Source organism: Fringilla coelebs, assembly GCF_963513975.1.
Source record: "Fringilla coelebs genome assembly, chromosome: 17".
Classification (NCBI taxonomy): Eukaryota; Metazoa; Chordata; class Aves; order Passeriformes; family Fringillidae; genus Fringilla; species Fringilla coelebs.
The window spans coordinates 5,548,807-5,567,270 of NC_140043.1; the positions used below are offsets into that span (position 1 = coordinate 5,548,807).

General features: G+C 57.5%; 3 protein-coding genes across 6 annotated transcripts in view; 2 read left to right on the plus strand and 1 right to left on the minus strand.

Moving 5' to 3' along the window:
- Nucleotides 1–305: 305 nt before the first annotated feature.
- DDX54 (DEAD-box helicase 54) lies at nucleotides 306–5,727 on the minus strand. Of its 2 annotated transcripts, XM_084217134.1 has the most exons (20): nucleotides 5,671–5,727; nucleotides 5,114–5,249; nucleotides 4,958–5,028; nucleotides 4,690–4,875; nucleotides 4,554–4,603; nucleotides 4,396–4,437; nucleotides 4,070–4,165; nucleotides 3,853–3,974; nucleotides 3,624–3,685; nucleotides 3,371–3,502; nucleotides 2,906–3,116; nucleotides 2,477–2,611; nucleotides 2,060–2,281; nucleotides 1,916–1,989; nucleotides 1,633–1,830; nucleotides 1,328–1,473; nucleotides 1,140–1,253; nucleotides 949–1,053; nucleotides 664–767; nucleotides 306–585 (listed from the first exon to the last, which is right to left on the minus strand). In XM_084217134.1, the coding sequence occupies exons 1-20, from the start codon at nucleotides 5,707–5,709 to the stop codon at nucleotides 362–364; spliced, it is 2,469 nt and encodes an 822-aa protein (XP_084073260.1). In that variant the 5' UTR covers nucleotides 5,710–5,727; the 3' UTR covers nucleotides 306–361. The 2 variants fall into 2 exon arrangements, with proteins under 2 accessions (XP_084073260.1, XP_084073259.1); XM_084217133.1 differs by having other exon boundaries at nucleotides 306–767.
- A 66-nt stretch (nucleotides 5,728–5,793) lies between these two features.
- Nucleotides 5,794–9,213, plus strand: RITA1 (RBPJ interacting and tubulin associated 1; the record flags this gene model as incomplete). The annotated part of the gene is made up of 2 exons (XM_084216988.1): nucleotides 5,794–6,014; nucleotides 6,155–9,213. The coding sequence occupies 2 exons, from the start codon at nucleotides 5,794–5,796 to the stop codon at nucleotides 6,687–6,689; spliced, it is 756 nt and encodes a 251-aa protein (XP_084073114.1). The 3' UTR covers nucleotides 6,690–9,213.
- A 773-nt stretch (nucleotides 9,214–9,986) lies between these two features.
- TPCN1 (two pore segment channel 1) overlaps nucleotides 9,987–18,464 on the plus strand; it is a 42,433-nt gene continuing 33,955 nt past the window's right edge. The window contains exons 1-2 of one of the 3 annotated variants that reach the window (XM_084216966.1): nucleotides 9,987–10,025; nucleotides 10,322–10,919. In XM_084216966.1, coding sequence (XP_084073092.1) covers nucleotides 10,808–10,919 — 112 coding nt within the window. In that variant the 5' untranslated portion in view covers nucleotides 9,987–10,025; nucleotides 10,322–10,807. Of the gene's footprint in view, nucleotides 10,026–10,045; nucleotides 10,141–10,181; nucleotides 10,920–18,464 lie in introns of those variants that run through there. The other 2 variants (XM_084216967.1, XM_084216968.1) reach the window with 2 other exon arrangements.

Here is an 18,464-nt window from a genome sequence, read left to right on the forward strand (position 1 = left end):
TGTGGATGGAGGCAATTCCTGCAAGTCTGGAAACCCCATGTCAGGAGGCAACATGGACAGCAGCGGCACAGTCACACTGGGGTGGCACCACACCCAGGCAGGGCCCGGGCACTCTGAGGTTCCCTCCTGCACAGAGCACCGCAGGCAGGAGGATGAGGAGGAGGGAGCTGCTGAAGGTGCTTCACATCAAAATACACCCAGCCATGCAGCCGCAGCACCTGCTTCTTCTTGTGTCTCTAGGGAAAGAATTACCCCAGGCACGATGCTCGCAGCAAGGACAGCCAGAAGCCGGGATGCAAAACCAAGCAATATTTACTGTCCCCTTGCCCAGCTCCCAGCCCGGGCGCAGGGGCCGTGTGCCCTACATCCTCTTCCTGAGCTTGCCCTTTTTGGCAGGGCCGGCGCGGCGCCCGAAGGCCATCAGCCGCAGCTCCTGCACGCGCTGCCGGCCGCGCGCCCGCAGCCGCTTCAGGCCCCCGCTCTGCAGGAAGCGCTGCTTGGCCGCCTTCTTGCGCTGCTTCAGGATCTGCTGCTTGTTCTTCAGCTCCGAGCGCACCCTGCCCTGCGCCGGGGGCTGCGTGGGGCCTGTGGGGGACACGGCTGTGCTCAGAGCCGGGCTGAGGGGAACAGTGCAGGGCTCTGCTGCTCGCTTCAGGTACTCACCGTGCCCACGCCTGTGCTTCCCTCGGAACTGCTCCCTGCTGCGTGGCCCTTCCTCATCCTCATCCCGCTCGTCAACCTTGTACTTCTGCTTCCACTTCTCATAGCTGGGACGGGTGGGTTAAGGGAACATGTGGGGACTCCTCGCTTTACCCTGGGCTGTGGTTGTCAGACTGTGCTCCCTCCCCTGGCTGCTGCCCTGGCAGGGGATGGAGCCCTGACGCGTGGGTCCAGCCCTGCTCCCGCAGCGCCCAGCGCAGGCAGGCAGCAGTGCCCATGGCAGGATACAGGTTGTTCTTGTAGGAGCTGCTGATGTAGCGCCCGCTCTCCGTCCGCACCTTCTTCTTGTCCTCCTGGCCCGTCTGCCCCACAAACCGCTTCTTCTTGCGGTCCCTGCGAGAGACACGAGGGTGGTGGGACCGAGCAGTGCCACCCCCAGCCCTGATTCTCCCTCCAGCCCACGGGCAAAGCCCACTCACCACTTGAGCAGCTGCTTGTTCTTGTTGAGGTTGTGGTTCTCGTCGCCCATGAGATCCAGCACGGCCCCGGCCGCCTGCTGCTCGAAGGCGCTGCCCTCGCCGCCCACACTCAGCCTGCCAACGGGGGTGATGAGAGCGGCCCCCACAAAGGCTGGGAGGGGACAGCAGCAGGAGCCCCCCAGACTTACCCCCGCTCACTCTCAAAGTCCTTGGGCCGGTATGGGATGTAGAAGTCCTCAGCCTGCTGCGCTGGCTGCTGTGGCTTTTTCCTGGGACCATCTTCTCCTCCTCGGCCCCGTTTTCGCTTCCGGCTGCCCACGTTGGAGAACACGTCCTGGATGGGGACAGTGGAAGGTTCAGGAGCCACGTCCCCCCAGTATCCCCACAAGTCTCTGCACCAACCCCCAAACCCCAGCACAATCTGAGGCTCTGGTGCTGCCAGCACCGGGCCGAGGCAGCTCTGCAGCAGTTCCTGCATTCATGACCCAATTACCTGGAGGTCTTCCTGCTCTCCTTCCCCATCCTGGGGCTCGGGAGGGGCTGGGCACGTCCCCTGCCCTTTAAGTGCTGCTGCCCGCTTCTCCTGCTGCCCACGCTGGAACTTCTCGATCAGGGCGCGGTCGTGGCGCCGCTTCGATCGCATCACGGTGCTGGCCGGTGTGCGGGATGTGGCGTTGATCTCAAAGATGGTCTGTGCCCAGGGCAGGAGCATCATTCCCACTGAGCCACATGGGCATCCCATCCCATCCCATCCCCTCTCATCCATCTCAACTCACCGCCTTGGACTTGTAGGTTTTAATGCTATCCACCAACTTCAGCCTCTGCAGCTCGGTGTCTTCAAAGCGAGCTCCTGGGGAGCACAGATCAGTTTCATGGGAAGGGCAACGGGGTCCCCTGCCTCGGCATCCCCCAGCACTCACTGAAGAGGGGGTGCATGCCCAGCTGGGACACATCCAGGTCCTTGGCCCTCTTGATGGACTCGGGCGAGGGGCCGGGCCGGGAGCGCAGGTACTGCTTGTGGGCATTGTCGGCGACGCGGCGGAGGCTGCGCAGCTCCAGAGAGCCCTCGTGGTCCGTCAGCAGCAGGCATTCCTCATCATCCACCAGGCTCTGGGGGACACGGCCCAGGACCCCGCCAGCATCTGCAGCCCAGGGCACAGCTTGTCACCTCCCCAGCACCCAGCCTGCATTTCTCAGAGCAGAGCTGACAGCTCCAGGGAGCTCGGCACTGTTCAGTCACCATCCCCCACACACAGGGTGTATCACAGCCCCCAACACCCCATTTTCACCCCCACAAGACCACAAACTCCAGCACTGGCCAAGGAGCCACCCCTCACCTGCAGGCATCTCCTGGGCTCCGGCGAGGACGAGCGGGCGCCCCAGGAAGAGGTGGAGGTCGAACACGTAGGGCAGCTCGTCGGGAGCCACCAGCGAGTAGGCAGTGCCACTGCGGCCAGCTCGGGCCACGCGACCTGGCACGGGCAAGAGGAGAATGGGAAACCATGCCCAGCCAGCCCAGCCTGGCTCCAGCCAGGCAAGGGACCCCTGGTGTCCCTGGCAGTCTACACACGTGACATTAGCCATGGGGGCATGGCTGGCAAGGGGCTGTGGGTGGCTGGGGAAGGGGCAAGGGGAAGCCCTACAGGGAAGGTTCCATCCTGCTCCCTAGAGCCCTCGCAGTCCAGCTGGGACATCAGGGACACTGACACTGCCCTGTCCCCAGTCTGTCCCTCAATACCACAACACAGGTGGGCACTGGCACCCACCGACACGATGCAGGAACAGCTTGCCCTTGGCAGGGAAGCTGAAGTTGATGACGTTGTCCAGCATGGGGATGTCCAGCCCCCGGGCAGCCACGTCGGTGACCAGCAGCACTGGGCACTTGCCCTGGGAGAACTTGGCAATGTTGATTTTGCGGGCAGTCTGGTCCAGAGAGCTGTAGATGTGGGTGCAGCGGATGCCCTGTGCTGTCAGCAGCTGGGAAAGGGAGAGAAGATTGGATGGATTTGCCCTCAGCAGAGAGACAGGGCCAGAGACTCCAGAGTGGCCACCTGCCCCTCCAAATCCCACTGATGTGCTCCCTCCTCTCTCTGAGGGGTGAATGGATGCAGCACCTCCATGATCACCTATTCTGAGATTTCTCCTTCAACCCAGTGAAACAGAGGGAGAGATTCCAGCAGGGACCTGACACAGCTGCAGAGCCCCCACTGGCACACCCAAATGCCACTTACCTCCCTCAGATACTCTGTGTGGTGCTTGGTGGCCACGAAGACGACTGTCTGGTCCTGGGGCTTCACCACGCAGCGGAGCAGGTGGAGCAGCACGGCCGGCTTGTCGTCCCCGCGCACGTGGAAGAACACCAGCTGCAGCAGGAGGGCAGCGCTCAGCCCCGTGCCACCACTGCCACCCTCGTCCCCTCCTCGGCAGCAGGTGGCTTGCAGGGGGTAGGGGGCACAAAGCCCCTCTTGAACCCCCCCATCTCACCTTGAGCTGCTCACTCAGCTTGGACTCCACATCCAGGCGGATCAGCATCGGCTCGGTGAGGCCTGTGGTGGCACACACGACATGGGTCACTCACACTCAGGGGTGTCCTGCTGGGGACACCCACTTGGCCCAGCATTAATCCAGCTTGGTTTTCCCAGTGCTGGGCTCGGCCTGGCTGCGGGGCTGTGCCGTGTCCCTGTCCCCAGTGCCCCCTGCCCCAGCTCCTCACCCGCCCGGGCAAACTCGACGAGCAGCTTGGGCAGCGTGGCGGAGAACAGCACGGTCTGGTGGCAGTCTGGGAGCCGGGCAATGATCTCCTGGAGCTGCTCAGCAAAGCCCATCTCAAAGAGCCTGCAGGGGAGGGGATGTGAGACATGGCAGGTCTGCCACCCCTGGGCTCTCACCCATGTGGGGACACTGCCAGCCCTGGGGACAGCCCTGCTGACCTGTCGGCCTCGTCGAACACCACGTACTCCACGGTGTGCAGCTTCAGCTTCATCTCCACTGCCACGTGCACCAGGCGCCCAGGGGTGGCTATGATTCTGCGGGGACAGAGGTTGTGACAGGACCAGGCAGAGGGGCTGACAGTGTCCCCACACCATCCTGGGAGCAAGTCCCAAATCCAACCCAAAGACAGTCTGTTGTCCCACAGGAAGTTGCTCCAAGGGAACACCAGGAATGCCCATCAGGCACATCAGCTCTAAACACCAGGATGTCCCCACATGGCTGGTGGCCATTTCCCCACTGGGTCCCCTCCCTGTGCCCCACTCACATGTCAGGGTTTTCATGCAGGGCAGCAAACTGATCCTCCATCCTGTGAGAGAGGGGAGAGGCTGGGGTGGCACTGTGGCACTGGGAAGCTCAGCCCCTCACCAGGTTTTGGAGAAGCTCAGGGAAGCAGGGATTGGAGGGGACATGGGAACAGCTTACTTGTCTCCTCCCAGGATCAGGGCTGTCTTCAAACCAGTGAACTTGCCCAGCTGTAGGGTGAGCAATAAACATCGGTGGGATGTAGAACCAAACCCATTGTCCCTGTTGTTCCCACTCGCCCCCAGGTCCCCTGTACCTCCTTGGTGAACTTGAGTGTCTGCAGGGCCAGCTCCCGGGTGGGCGAGAGGATGAGGGCGCGTGCCCCGGCCTGGCTGGGCGCCTTCAGCCGCTCGAACATGGGGATGAGGAAACAGGCCGTCTTCCCGCTGCCCGTCCGCGCCATGGCCACCACATCCCGGCCACGCAGGATGGCAGGGATGGTCTGTGGGACACCACCGTCACCGCCACTGTCACTGTCCCCCTGCCACCCCCTGGGACAGGCACCCACCGCTCCCCAGGCTCACCTTCCTCTGGATGGGCGTGGGCACCTTGTAGCCCTTCTTCATGATGCCCTTGAAAACAGGGTAGCTGAGGCCTGGGGGAACAGGGACAAGTGAGGGGCATGGGCAGGAGGGGACAGTCCCTGTCCCAGGGACAGCTCTCCCCCGCCTCACACGCACCCATGGACTGGAAGCCCCCGGATTTCTTCTTCTTCTGGTTCTGGGCCCGCACCATGGCCTGAGTGTCCAGCTCGGCTTCGGCGCCATCGTCCTCCTCGGCGGCCGTAGGGAAGGCGGGCAGTGAGGTCGCAGGGACCTGGGGACAGTGGGGGACATGGCCGTGGTGATGGGTGAGGGTCACTGCAGCACTGCTGGCATGGCAGGCAGGACCACCAGTGCTGGTGACTGGGGTACTGGGGACATTGGCACTGGGACACGGGTACCGGGACACGGGTATTGGGGACATTGGCACTGGGGACTCGGGTACTGGGGACATTAGCACTGGGACACGGGTACCGGAACACTGCTCGTGGGGACACGCGTACCAGGAATACGGGCACTAGCGCTAAGGACGGCGGTACTGTGCACACCGGCACATGGGGACCGGGGCCGCAGTACCGGGTGCAGCGGCACTGGGTGCAGGGACACGCCTCGCTCGGGTCGTTCCCGTTCCCGTTCCCGTTCCCGTTCCCGTTCCCATTCCCGCTCCCGTCCCCGCCCCCGTCCCCGCCCGGTACCGGCGCTCCGCGGGGCTGGCGGCGGGCGCGCGGCGCCATGTCGGTACCGGCGGCGGATCCACGTGGCGGGGGCGGGGGCGGAAGGGGCCGGGCCCGGCCCGAGCCCGCCCCGGGGCCGCGGCCATGCGGGCGGCGGGTCCGGCCCCGGCCGCTGGCTCGGCTGCCGGCTCCGCCCGCCCTCCGCGGGGCCCCCGGGGCCGCCGCCGGGTGCGGCCGTCCTTCGTGGACGAGTCGCTGTTCGGCCGGCCCGCGGGGGCCCGCCCGCCGCCGCCCGCCTTCCCGCCGCCCTGGGCGGCCCCGGCGGCTCCCTCGGCCCGCGGCTCCCGGCCCGGCAGCCAGTGCAGGTGAGCCGTGCCGCGGGGCGCTCCCTCCGCTGCCCCGCCTTTCGGGGCTCGCTCCCTGCGGAGCCCCTCGACACCTCGGCTCCCCCTCCGACTTCCCCCGCTGTAACCAAGCCGTGTTTCTCCGCTTGTCGCCCTCCAAGGTCCCGAAGCCACGCTCCGTCCTTCTGTGACGAGTCCCTGTTTGGTGCCAAGCCGCAGGGGCCTGCCTGGGCAGCTCCGCGCATGAGGAAGGAGGATGTAGCCAAGCTCCATTCGCTGCTCTGGAGCCCCCCGCCCGCCCCCCAGAGCCAGCCCGGCCTCTCCCCGCACCGCCGGGGCGCTCCCCTGCGAGCCGTGCACCCGCCGGCCTCCGCGCCGCCCGCCGCATCCGAGCCCGGCCGCGAGGAGAAGCTGGGTGCCTGGAGACACCCCGGGAGCGATGCTTGCCCCAAAGGCTGGGCTGCTCCTGGCAGAGGACGTTCCCAGTCTGTCAGCCGGCTGAGCCCCCCCCCGGACAGGATTCGCCTTTCTTGCAACCTCGGCTCGGAAAGGTGGAAGAACCAGAGCGCTCCAACAACACCTGCGGCCCCCCAGGGCCCTCTGGTGAGGGGTCGGTCCAACAGCGTGTCTGGATCTCCTGTGCCCAGGAATGCCAAGGCAGCAGGTGGCTGCACAGGCAGACCCCCCTGGAAGTGATGCCAAGTGTCCCTCTGGATGTACACACAGCCTTAGCTACCTGAGGCCAAGCCCACGAGGACCCTGGGCTTTTCCATGGCTGGAAACAAAGGATGGGGCTGTTCCATGCTGGAAGACAAGCCAGGAGCCAGAGGTGACCACAGTGCTGGGAGCAGTGACCTCCTGGTTCAGGGCACACGCCCATGGCACCAGAGCGGGAGAGCCTTGGTGGGAACAGCCGCTTCCCGTGATGTGCAGGGCTGTCAGGGGAGGTTCCTGCTGTCTGGGAAATCCGGCCAGGAGGTCGGAGCAGCAGGGGGCAGGAGTGCCCCCAGTGCAGCACAGGGCCCGTCCAGGCACAGGTACAGGGACATTGTAGGGACAGTGCAGCTCTGTGGGGACAGGCGGGGGCCCTGCAGCTCCCAGAACAGGGGGTGCTGCTGGTGTGGGGTCCCAGGTGAGTCTGGCTGGGGCAGTTGGGGTCTGAGGGCCCTGACAGGGACCTGAGCACGTGTGGTGAGAGGAGTCCTGCTCCATCCCACCTGTGCTCGTGCCTGCAGGAATGCAGGACGTCCCTAGTCTGAGCTGCTCAAGGTGGGTCCAAGGTGGTAGAAACCCCTAGGAACAGAGGCTGCACAGCCTCTCTGGCCTCCTTCCCACTGCTCCACTGTCTTCAGGGTGGAAATTCTTCCTTTATCCAGTCAGAGCCTTTCTAGTTTGATTTTGTGTCTGTTCTCTCGTTCTGCACCCGAGCACAAACCTTGGCCCAGCCCTCACGGCCACCTCCTCTTTGCAGGTGTTGAGGGGCTGCTGAGGCCCTCCCAAAGGTTCCCTTCTCCAGGAGATGAGCTCCATTCCCTCTGTCTCCATGCACAGGATGTGCCTTGGTGTCTCCCTGCTGTCCTTGCTTTGTGCCACCCACACCTTACGGACTCCTCTGACAAAGCAGGACGAGGGAGGACGAGCACAGAGGTGAGGAAAGCGCTGCCCTGTGTCCTGCTGGCAGCGGCGTGGTCCCAGGCTGGATGGGCTTTGTGACACAGAAGGATCTGCCCAGGGATTTTGGCAGCTCGTGGCGATGAGGAGGTGCTGAGTAGATCAATAACTCTGTGGCTGAGGGTTGTGAAGTGCTCACAGCAGTGCCACAGTGTCACTAAATAAGTGCTCGGAGACAAATCTGGGATCTGTGGGATGCTGCTGAGCGATCTGGGCACCTCCAAAGCTCCTCCACCTCCTTTGCTGAGGTGGGAAAGAGCAGCCCTGTGTGTCTGGAGGTGGATAAAGCACATGGGGTGGGTGATGTGGGGTTTGCAGTCACTGCTCCCCGGGGAGGGAGGCTGCAGTGAGGAGTTGCTGAGGTTACTGGGAGTTTGGCAACTCCCATGCCAAGGGAAACACTCAAGTTCACCCAAGGACACACCAAGCCAGGTTAAGAGCATCATTCTGCCCCCAGAAATGATTTTATTGCACCTTGAGCAGCAGCAGGATCGAGCCTTGACTCACTCCAGCAGGTGGAGCTGGAGCCAGCCAGGAGCCTGCACTGAGGGGAATTTCTGCTCATTTCTGGGCCTGATAGGAAGCAGGAATAACCTGACGTTACTAAAACCTGAGAAGGTGAGTGAGGATCCTTGTGAGTCACTCCAAGCTGTCAGACCTGTCCCAATGCTTCCCATTGAGGCAATCCAGCAGCTCTTTTCCAGCTGGGGTGAAATTGGAGGGACAGGAAACAACTGTGGCCTTCTCAGAGGAGGGGCTGGCAGTGCTGGTGTCAGTCCCAGCCTGATCAGGTGTGTTTGTGGGCACAGTGCAGGCTGAGGAGGCTGCAGGTCTCACTGGGCTGGGGGAGAGCCCAGATGTGGTTTGGACACTAGATGGAGACAAGAGGGTTGAGGATTGACACAGGAGCAGGAATGCTGTTCAGCAGCAGGTGGGAGATCCAGAGAGGCGAGTCCTCAGCAAACTGGGGGAGCTACCCTGGAATCTAAGTAGCAGAGAGCTGAAACTGTGATCCTGGAGAGCTAGAGTCCTTGAAAGAGGAAGCCTTTTATTTTAAGGAGAGATTTTATTTGAAAATCAAGTTAACAGTGGCCAGGATTGGCCACTTTACCCCCACTGCTGTGTTTAGGGTCCAAGGAATCAGTGGGGGAAGCTAGAGCCCATCTCATCAGCCACATTTCCCGGTCCCACACTGGCCCAGGTTGTCACCAAGGCCTTCCAGGAGGTGACAACTGGCACTTCCTTGCTATTTACACAAGAGGACGATGTTGTTTAAGTATAAATGGTTTGTTTGCATTTTGTTCTGTGACTCTCACTCACATTGGTGCTTTAGTGTTGCCTTGTCCTCCTGTTCTGCCAGAGCTGTGCAGCCCAGCAGAGAGCAAAAGCTGCTCTGTTACTGCTGGAGCTGGTACTCCTGTGGAAAAAAGACCACATTAAATCTGAATGAAATGATGTGGGGGAAATGTTCAGTTGTTTCCTCCCTGCAGATCCAGCCTGCCCAGTGTCACTGGTGCTCAGCTCAGGCCAGAGTTGTTGATGCAGAGGCCTGAACCCAGCTGCGGATCCTCCCTGCTGCTGCTCTCATTTTTCTGCCTGCTCAGCACTGACATAAATCTCACTCTCCACCTTTGACTCCACCCTGACTTGTTGCTTACTTGGGGCTCGAAGCTGTGTGGCTGCAGGGCTGCTTTCCACTGAAACCAGCAGAGCACTGCGGTGGACCCTCCAAAAGCCAGCAGAGCTGGCAGCAGCCTGACCGTGGCAGGGTTCGTGTCCTGCAGGGCCTTTGGAGAGCCAGAGCTGCTGGATCCCCCTCACGGCACCCACTGCGCCGGGGCCCGGCCGGGCTGCACTCGGGCCCGACCCATTCCTACCGTCCGCGGGGCCTGCGCACAGCGAGGGCCCGGCTCCCTCTTCTTCCCCGTCTCCGTGCGGCCCGGGGAGAAGCGGCTGTCCCGGCCCGGGGCGGCGCTGGGTCCCGGCTCGCTCCCCTCGCCGCTCCCGCCCGCGTTCCGCCGTTGCCCGGTGACCGCCGCTCTCCTCCCTGACCCTGGGGCGGGGCCTCGGCGCAGCCAATGGCAGCCCGCGCTTCCCTTCCCCAGAGCCCACCTCCGCCACCGCGGACCAATCAGCACCCCTATCTAACTTGAGGGACAGCGCTTCTATCCAATGGCGAGGCGAAGTGCGCGGGGAGGGGAGGCGGGGTTAACGCGGATCCTCTGGCGGGGGTGAGGGCAGGCTCGGTGCGCGGATTGGCGGGAGCAATGAGCCCCCGCCTTCTTGGGCGGGGCTTGCTATGTAGCAGCCAATTGGAGGCGAGGGGCGGGGCGCGGAAGAGTCGCGTCGCTGCGGGCGCCGGTTCGGAGGGGCCGGGCCGGGCCGGGCCGGGGGGTGCGGGGGTCCCGGGCCGGGCGGTCCCGGAGGGGGGGTTTGGAAGGTCCGGAGAGTCCCGGGGCCGCGGGCACGGGGGCTGGTGAGGAGCAGGTTCACCCAGGGCCGGGCGGAGGGCGCGGGGAGGGCGCCGGGCCGGGCCTCCCCATCGCGGTGACAGCGGCGTGCCGGTGTCCCTCTCGCTGGGCAGGGACAGCGGCAGTGAGCCGTCCCCGTGGCGCTGTCCTGGGCCTGCTTCATTTTCCTTTTCCATCACCTTTTAGAGAGATCCGTGACCTTGGGGCATCGCGCAGTTCGCAGAAGCGCTCCGGGAACTTGATGTGCGCGGACTGCGGGCGGCCTCGGGCGCTGCGGGGCACGGACGGAGCCATGTGTGCCCGGGACACCTAGCGCCATGCCGGCCCCGGCCCTGCGCCCGGAGCCGCGCCACCAGCAGGTCGCCCGGGAGCGGTTCGTGCTGCGTGCCCGCTGTCCTGCGAGCCGTGCCCCGGCCGGGAGGCGCTGCCCCGGCCCCGCCGTGTGAGCCGGGCCCGCACATTCCCGCACAGCCCCGCACAGCCCCGCTGTCCTGCGCTGCGATCGGGAAGCTCGCCGCTGTCCGGAGATGAGTGCGCTCAGCGCGGTGTCCCCGTGCCCCGCAGGCAGCCCCGGGCAGGCGCTGGCCCGGCAGAGCTGCTGACGGCCGCGCTGCCCCCGAGAGCTGCGGAAGGCGCTGCGGAAAGCCGCGGGGCCGCCGCGGAAGGGACGGCATGGCGGTGAGCATGGACGATGATGTCCCGCTGATCCTCACCCTGGACGACAGCGGGAGCAGCGCCTCAGCCCCTCTGGATGAGCTGGATCGGGAGGAGCTGCCCAACGAAAGTAAGAGCCCTTTGTCGCCGCCCGGCCGGTGTTTGTCGCGTTGGGGTGGCCGCTTTGCCGGTGGGACTGGCGGAGTGTCCGGGGCTCGGTGTCCGCGCTGCCCGGTAACCGCGGGTCAGGCTGCCCGCCGCCGCTCGGTGTGCTGCTCACAGCTCCCGGGGACGCCGCGGGGCCGGACGGGTCCTGCCAGCGCTGTTTCCACCACACATTTTGGGGTTTCCCGTGTGACCTTAAGCCCTTTCCTGCGCGCTGTCCTTCCCTCGGCGCTGTCCCACTGCACTTATCTCGTGGCGTTTTCTTAGCGCCATAAATATCTGCGCTTTGTGAGGTTTGTTTTGTCTGTTTCTACTTTACATCCTGATTTTTCCAAGAAGGGATTGATAAATCCCTTCCACATCTTTATTGTGTTCTTATCAAAGAACCTGGAGTACTTTTAGACAATATGTGCTGTTCAGTGAGGCACAGCCAGCCTGTGGCCACTGGCAGGGGGAAAACAACAGCCACCATCCCTCAGAAGCTTTGCTTTTCTCCTCAGTGTGCCTTCATTAAAGCCCTCACCCTGCAGCTGGCTGGATGTGGCCAGCAGACGTGTCTGAGTGTGTTCACAGAGTTTCTGGTTAGTGTTACACCTCGTGGATGGAGCTGTGCAGTTTTGTCCAGCACACCCCAGTTGCAGGTGCACGTACACAGGTCTTGTGATGTAGCCCTTGCTGCCTCAGTCTGAACATTTGGAACAAATGCATCATCTCCTGGCCAGGCATCCCTTTTTTCCACATTATACCTCTGTGCCATCCTGCCTCTGAGATTTGATTCCTCTAGCAATAAGATGAGTTCCCTTATGACTTCCCAACTCAGGAATTAATTTTGGATAATCAAGATTCTTCTTCCCTCCTACTCCTCCTCCTCCTCTGCTACCCCTCAATACAGATCCCTGACTAAATTGCCCAGTTGACTTTCTTTGAGCTCTATTTTATCCTTGCTTCATCCCATCTGTTTGTCTTTTAAAGTTTAGCCCTCTATTTTAAGTTAAATAGAAGAGAGATTTCTTCCTCCATCCACGGGTGTATTTATAGGATTCCTTGTGACTAATTTTAATCACTCTTCCCTCTTTCTTTCCCTCGCCTCCCATCCCTTCAAAGAAGAAGTTTTGTGAGGCTTAACAATTGCTTGAAGCCAGCATGACTGTGTTAAAGCACAGGCATGAGAATGAATGTATTAATAAATAAAGTTCTCCACATTGAAATACAGGGAAGTTCTTTAGGGACCAATTTTGTGCTTCTTATAGGATCGCTGTGTGGTTTTTGAGAACTCATTTCCTGGCATCCTTCAAATGAAATATCTCTTATTTGTATGTTTTAATCACTGTTAAAGTTGGATTTGCTGCAGAAATATAAAGCTTATGCTCTGGAAGCAATGGGGAATGATCCAGAGCCTTCTGAAGTCAGGGTGGGATGAAGGATTAGGAGGGGAAGGCTGGCATCAACAACTTGAAAGGCACCTTTATCTCTGGGAAGCGGGAAGCTTAAATCAGGGAGGGAGCACACTGACAGCAGCACTGGCCAGAGTAAGCTTGTTTGAAAACCAGCGTGTGTGGGTCCAGCTTTTGCTCTTTGCCTGCACTGAAAATCTGCTGTGAAATGCAGCAAAGTTGTGTCTCGTGGAGGCTGTGAGGAATCAAATGTGTCCCCTCTGCTCTGCCTCCCCTTGGCTGCTGAGGGCTGAAATGGCATTAACAGAACTGTGGGATGTCTCCTTTTCAGGCAGAAGCTTTTCTTTGCCAGGGAAAAAGTGTGAGAAGTGCTTGTCAGGGGAGAGAGAGCCTGCCAGGGTGAAGGTGAGGACATGGGGACAGGGAAGGTCAGGAGGCTCTTTCCTTCTGGCTTTGCCTAAACTCTCATAATTGAATATTCAGCCAGAATTTGGAGGAGCAGCACACTCATTATTGTGCCTGGCCATCATCAACTCCAAGGGCAGATTAAACACAAAACTTTCATTGAGCTGTGTCCCCAGAGCAGGCTGGGACTGTTTGCAGTGAAGGACCCCCCATCCTCTTCCAGGTGACACTTGGGGAAGGACAAAGTGGCTGTAGCTGGCCCTTGTTCAATCACATGTTTGAGGCTGCTGATAATTAAATCTCACCCTTGCTTTGTGTTCCTGTGTGCACAAACTCCTCTGAATTGTAGACCCTTCTCCAGCCTGTCACAGCCATGTCACTGAGTGCTGTGTGCCTCACTGTGCCAGCTCTTGTGGTTTTTAAGGAGCTTCTTGTGCTTTTAAATTAAAAAACAAACAACTCTATCCGTGGTCTGGTTTTGTTCCAGTCAGGTCTTTGGATAAATGAATTTGTAGTTGTGGATTCTTGGTGTTGATGGCCTGGAACTGGAGACAAGTTTCTGGGTTGAAATAAGTAGAAGCAGGGTTTTCTGAAAGCAAGCCTGTAGCAGATGTGAAAAGAAAGGACTGAAGTGCAGGAGTGAATTCCTTTCCAAACCTTGCAGGAGAGTCCTCTCCTGGGTAAGTGGGTGTCTTGGGGTTAGAATAAAAGAGAGCTAAAGGAGGAAAATTGTGTGGAAAATTGCATTCTTAAAGAAAATGTCCAGCTGCAAAAATTAATCTCCCAAATCCTCCAGCTCTTAAGCATTTAATGAGAGAAAATACTTGCATGGGGAGGAATATTAAACTCTGCCTTGCTTGGCTTGTGCTGGGATTCAGGGCTTCCAGGGAGCTCCCATCTGCAGCCACCACAAAGGGTCAGAATCCTGCAAAGTTGACAGGAATTCAGACCACATCCAGAAAAATGTGCTCCCTGTGGTGCTGATGGTTTTCTGACTGTGCTGTGTAGGGGATGGGTAATTTTTCTTTGCAGCTCCAGCAGCTGAAGGAGACAGGGAGAAGCTCTTGCATCACCTGGATGCACAGTAATGAATGTGAGCTGCCCTTCCCTAGCACATCTTATCTGAGCATCTCCATGCAAACTCCAATTAAGCTCCCCAGCCCCTGCCTGAGGGCAATGACTAATAGGAAACTGAATTTCTATAGAAGGCAAGAAGGGAGATGTGAACCTGGCTTGGCCTTTCCCAAAATCCTGATCTGAGAGTGATGAGAACCTGCCAGGGTTTAGTGATTTCCCATCCCTCCTGAACTCTTGGGAAATGTTTGAACAGAGCCCTCAAAATACCTCCTAAGTGTAGTGTCTGTTTCCATCTACAAGGCAGCCTGGATAGCCTTGAAACTCTAGGACAGTGTCTCTCCTTGAGCTGATGGGAGCTATAAACAACAAATGAGTGCACATTGATTTATCCTGTATTAGATCAGATACAAGATTCTCCTTTGCCTCCTGCATGGAAATTGCTGTAGCCTCAAGTAGAGTTGCAGCGTGTTCAGAGCAGAAAGTACAGCTCAGAGTGTTGTACATGGAACAATGGGATATTGTCTGTTTTCCCACACAATGGGTGATGCCAGGGGGAAAGAAGTCATCTTTCAACTCTGGGTTTTTACAAGAAAGCAACTGCATCTGCTATTGAGGTAAAAACTAATTATTAGGGAGGTGGGGGAGCAACTGCAACAGCCAAGAGTGATGTTTTCTAGAAGGATTGTTGGAAAATGGGAACTTGTAACTACTTTAAGTGAGGTGCAATCTCACTTTCTGCTGCCTGAGAAGTGAATTGTCAGGAAAACCAGAGCCAGCCTGGCCTTTTGGGAAGGTGAATTATTTGGGAAGGTGAATATATGCCTGGCACTGCTGGGGATGAGCAGGTGGCCCAGGGTGTGTGAAGAAAATGGGATTTCTCTGTTGGTGAGGTTGGAGGTGCCACCCCAGGAGTGCTGGGTGAGGAAAGCCCAGGGCCTGCTGGTAGAACAGTGTGTGGGTGTGCTGGAAGGGGCCCTCTGCCCTTGCATTGGGGCAGTTCCCTGGTGGGAAGAGCTTCCAGCAGAGCTGTTCCTTTTGTAACTGGCTGCTGGATACTCAGGTGGGGGTTCTGAACACAGAGTCTAATTGCAGCATTAAAGGATGTTGTGTTAAAAAAAAAAAAAAATCCTTTACTAAGCCCCATCTTGACACTTGAGATTTGGGGCAGTTAATGTTCTTTTTGAGGCATGGGAATTACCTGGATTTTGATGTGTTTGGTAGTCAATGCAAGCTGAAGTGACAGAAATCTCTTGTGTGTTGGATCTGGTTCCTGAACACGTTTGTGTTGGCAGTGAGAGGGTTAAGCCTGTCTGTGTAGTCCACAGCTTCAGCCCATCTGGTCATGGCATCATCTCAGAGAATCCTGGAATGGTTTGGGTTGGAGTGGCCTCAAAACTCATCCAGTTCCACCATCGTGCCACGGGTGAGGTTCCAGGTGTACAACAATTCCCGAAGGGCTGGGGAAGCAGAGAGTAAACACCCACCTGAGCTTTGGGAACTGCTGCAACCACACCAACTCTTGGGACCTGGGCTGCTTGTGGAGCATTCTGGCTTTGGTGCCTTTGGAGGAAAAGAGGCATTTCAAATGTCAGCCACCTGGTAGATTTAATAAATCCTTCAGGACCTGTAGGTTTTGCTCCTTGTGTGGAAGCAAGGGCTGTTCCAGAGGTGCTGTTTGGGCTGAGGCACTGGGTCTGAAATGCTGCAGCTAATTAAGGTGAAGGAATGAAGGGGATGAGGGAGCAAGCAACTGCTTGCTTTGGACCTGGCAGATTCCAAGATTTCTGACAGCCAGGCTCTTAAAGAGCCTTTTGGATTATCTGGTGCCTTTCTTGGATGCTGTGCAGGATATTTCCTCATGTCATGGCCCCTAGTTCTACCAATTTGCCTTTAATTAGTTCCAGCAGCAGGAGTACTTCTGCTGCTGCCTTTAGAGGTGAAACATGGCCAGAGCACAGGACTGGGGTCCCATTTTGGGAAGCAGCACCTAGGGTAAGTCAGGTAATGCCACTGTGGGTCACAATCTCACCTGGAAAGTGAGATTGTGACTCCACCGATTGCACCTGGTGCAGGAGTGGACAGGTAGGCGTCATTCCTTTGTAATGAGGAGGTGCTGTTTTGCATTGTTGTGCATGATTCATTTTTCTTAATATGCACCTGCTTAAAATTTATAGAGAGAGGAATTTTTTCCAAAGCATGAGTGGTGGTTTTGTGGGGGATTGTTGGCTATGCCTCTGAAAGTCTCATTTCTCTGACCTAACAGCCTTGCATTCTGCAACTTCTGCCAGGGCTCCTCTAATCCTTTCCTGGCCTAGATGATTTAAAATGAATGTTTTAAGCAAGCAAAGCGAAGCAAAAACTGCCTCTGAGATGAGTGAGGGGTGAAAATCTTGGAAAGGGAAACGAACACCCAAAACATAAGGAGATTATTGTTTTCTCCTTCAGTACAATTCGTTTCCCTGGGTGATGAGCTCTGTAAGCTCAGAGGAAGGAGGGAAATGCTGCTTTTTAGAAGATGTTGGGGATCTTTTGCTATGATGTTAGAAATAATGAAAAAAGTTTCTGCTCTGAACCTTCCTCTGGAATCTCACTTGTCCTGAGAATTCAGGTTTTAAGGCAGGGCTTTGCTTAAATGCTTGTGTAAAGCTGGTTCCTTTCTTTGATGAGAAAGAGCCCTGTGCTGTCCAAAACTCAGCAGCATTTGTGTGGAGACATTCTCACCGTGGCTCTGTGGACGTGGTGCCTGCAGAGGAAGAACCCCAAGCACATTGAAGCACCAGGAGATATCGAGGGCTGCAGTCATTGTGGGTATTTTTTTCCAAGCCTTCCTTGTTTTCTGAGCTCTGCAGGAGAGTGGTTTGCACAATGCACACGTTGTGTGTCTCACAGTGGGATGCTCTGTCAAACAGAATCTCTGCACTGTTGACTCTTTCACGCAGCGAAAAAAAAAAAAAGAAAAAAACCCCAGTGATTTTTTTGTCTTGAATGCCCCATGCTGTTCAAATCTGAGCTGGTAACTGCATCTACAAGGTAGAGAAGACTTGGGGTAGTGTCCCATTATCCTGGAGTCAAATGGTGCTTTCTCCTTTGTCATCTCCTGCAGCACTGGGGATGGAGATCATCTCACACTGTAAATCCAGGGGGGATCCTGCAGAGTGGGGCAAGGAGTCTGGAAGCTCCACACTCCCTGAAGATGGGAGTGACGACCTTGATGCTTTGAGGGAGGGAGCCCCTGCCCTTTGTGCGTCTCTTCTCCAGCACAACTCCCATCTTTTTGGGCTGAGAGCAGAAGCACAGGGTGTTACCTCCCTGAGCTGGCTGCTTTCATTGGAAAATGTGGGATAAGGCCATGTGTCGTGTCATCAGGGGGCTCTGCTTTTTTTGAACAGGTGGTCCTGGAATTATAAAAGATGTTAAGGAGTTTGAAAGTGTTGGAGCTGCAATTTTCAATTGACAACTTTCCAGCTCGAACCGGTCACTCCTCAGCCACCACAGCTGACTTGGAAACATTTGGCTCAGGAAGCGGAACAACAGTTGGAAACAAACAGTGATTAGTTTTTTCATGGCTTCCCAGGGAACGCATCACTTTGTTCGTTTTCCCCCCTCATTTTGTGGTTCCTGTGGATTTTTAAGGCACTGTAGATGCAGGATGTTCACTTTAGCCAAGCCTGCGTACTGGCAGATTAAAATGAGCAAAGGCTGAGCACGCTGAGTTCACTCATCATAACCAATATGATGCTTCTCAGAACTTCCTTTGCCCTTGGTATCTTCACTGAGGAATCCTGCCTGCTGCCGTCAGCCCCCCTGCGTTGAAATCCCATTTTACCCGTTTCAATGCTGTAAGAAGTGCTGTATAAACTAAACAGGAGCATCTGGGAAGTGGTTAGAGTTGTTGTTGATTGCCTTTTCCTTATTGCCTTCAGGGGATTTAGGCTTGAATTTGCTGGAAGTAGAATTTATGAGGCAGAACGCTCCATTTCTGATCCTTAAGCTGAGGAGAGTGCGGTGAATTTGATCGGGCTGTTCTGCTGCCTCCCGTGTCTCTGGCTTCTGATCTGCACCTCGCAGGGCTCTCCCTGTGTCTTTAACATAATTGCTTTTTGCATGTGGAGAAGAAGGCCGGTTTTCACATGGCTGCTTGCTTCCCGGGAGCTGCAGGAGCAGCATCAGGGTTTGGGCCATCTGTGAGTGGTGCTGCAGGATGCTCGGGCACCTGTGCCTCACCTGGGGACACCAGGGGTGAGCTGGTGTTGGTCACAGCAGCACCTTGGCCTTGGGGACACATCCTGGGCACGGCAAGAGGACTCTGCTGTGGTTTGAATCACGCTGAGTGCTGCTTTTACAGTCTCGATCTGGTGAGGTCTGTTTGGAACAAAAGGCTTTTCTTCTCCTGCTTGAGTGCAGGAGGAAGAAAATTTAGGATGTATCTGTCTGCACAGCTGTGTTAAACCCCCTGGTTCTGTGGGGCTGGACAGCTCAGCTGCACTTGTATTTCCCACCTAATGTGTGTGTTTCTGTATTGCCGCTTGGGAATGCCTGTGGTTTATTCCAGCTATCACTGTTTTGCAGAGAAAGAGCATTTTCACTATCCCCCACAGATTTGGGAAAGTTTATGGCACAAAAGCAAAGTGGAT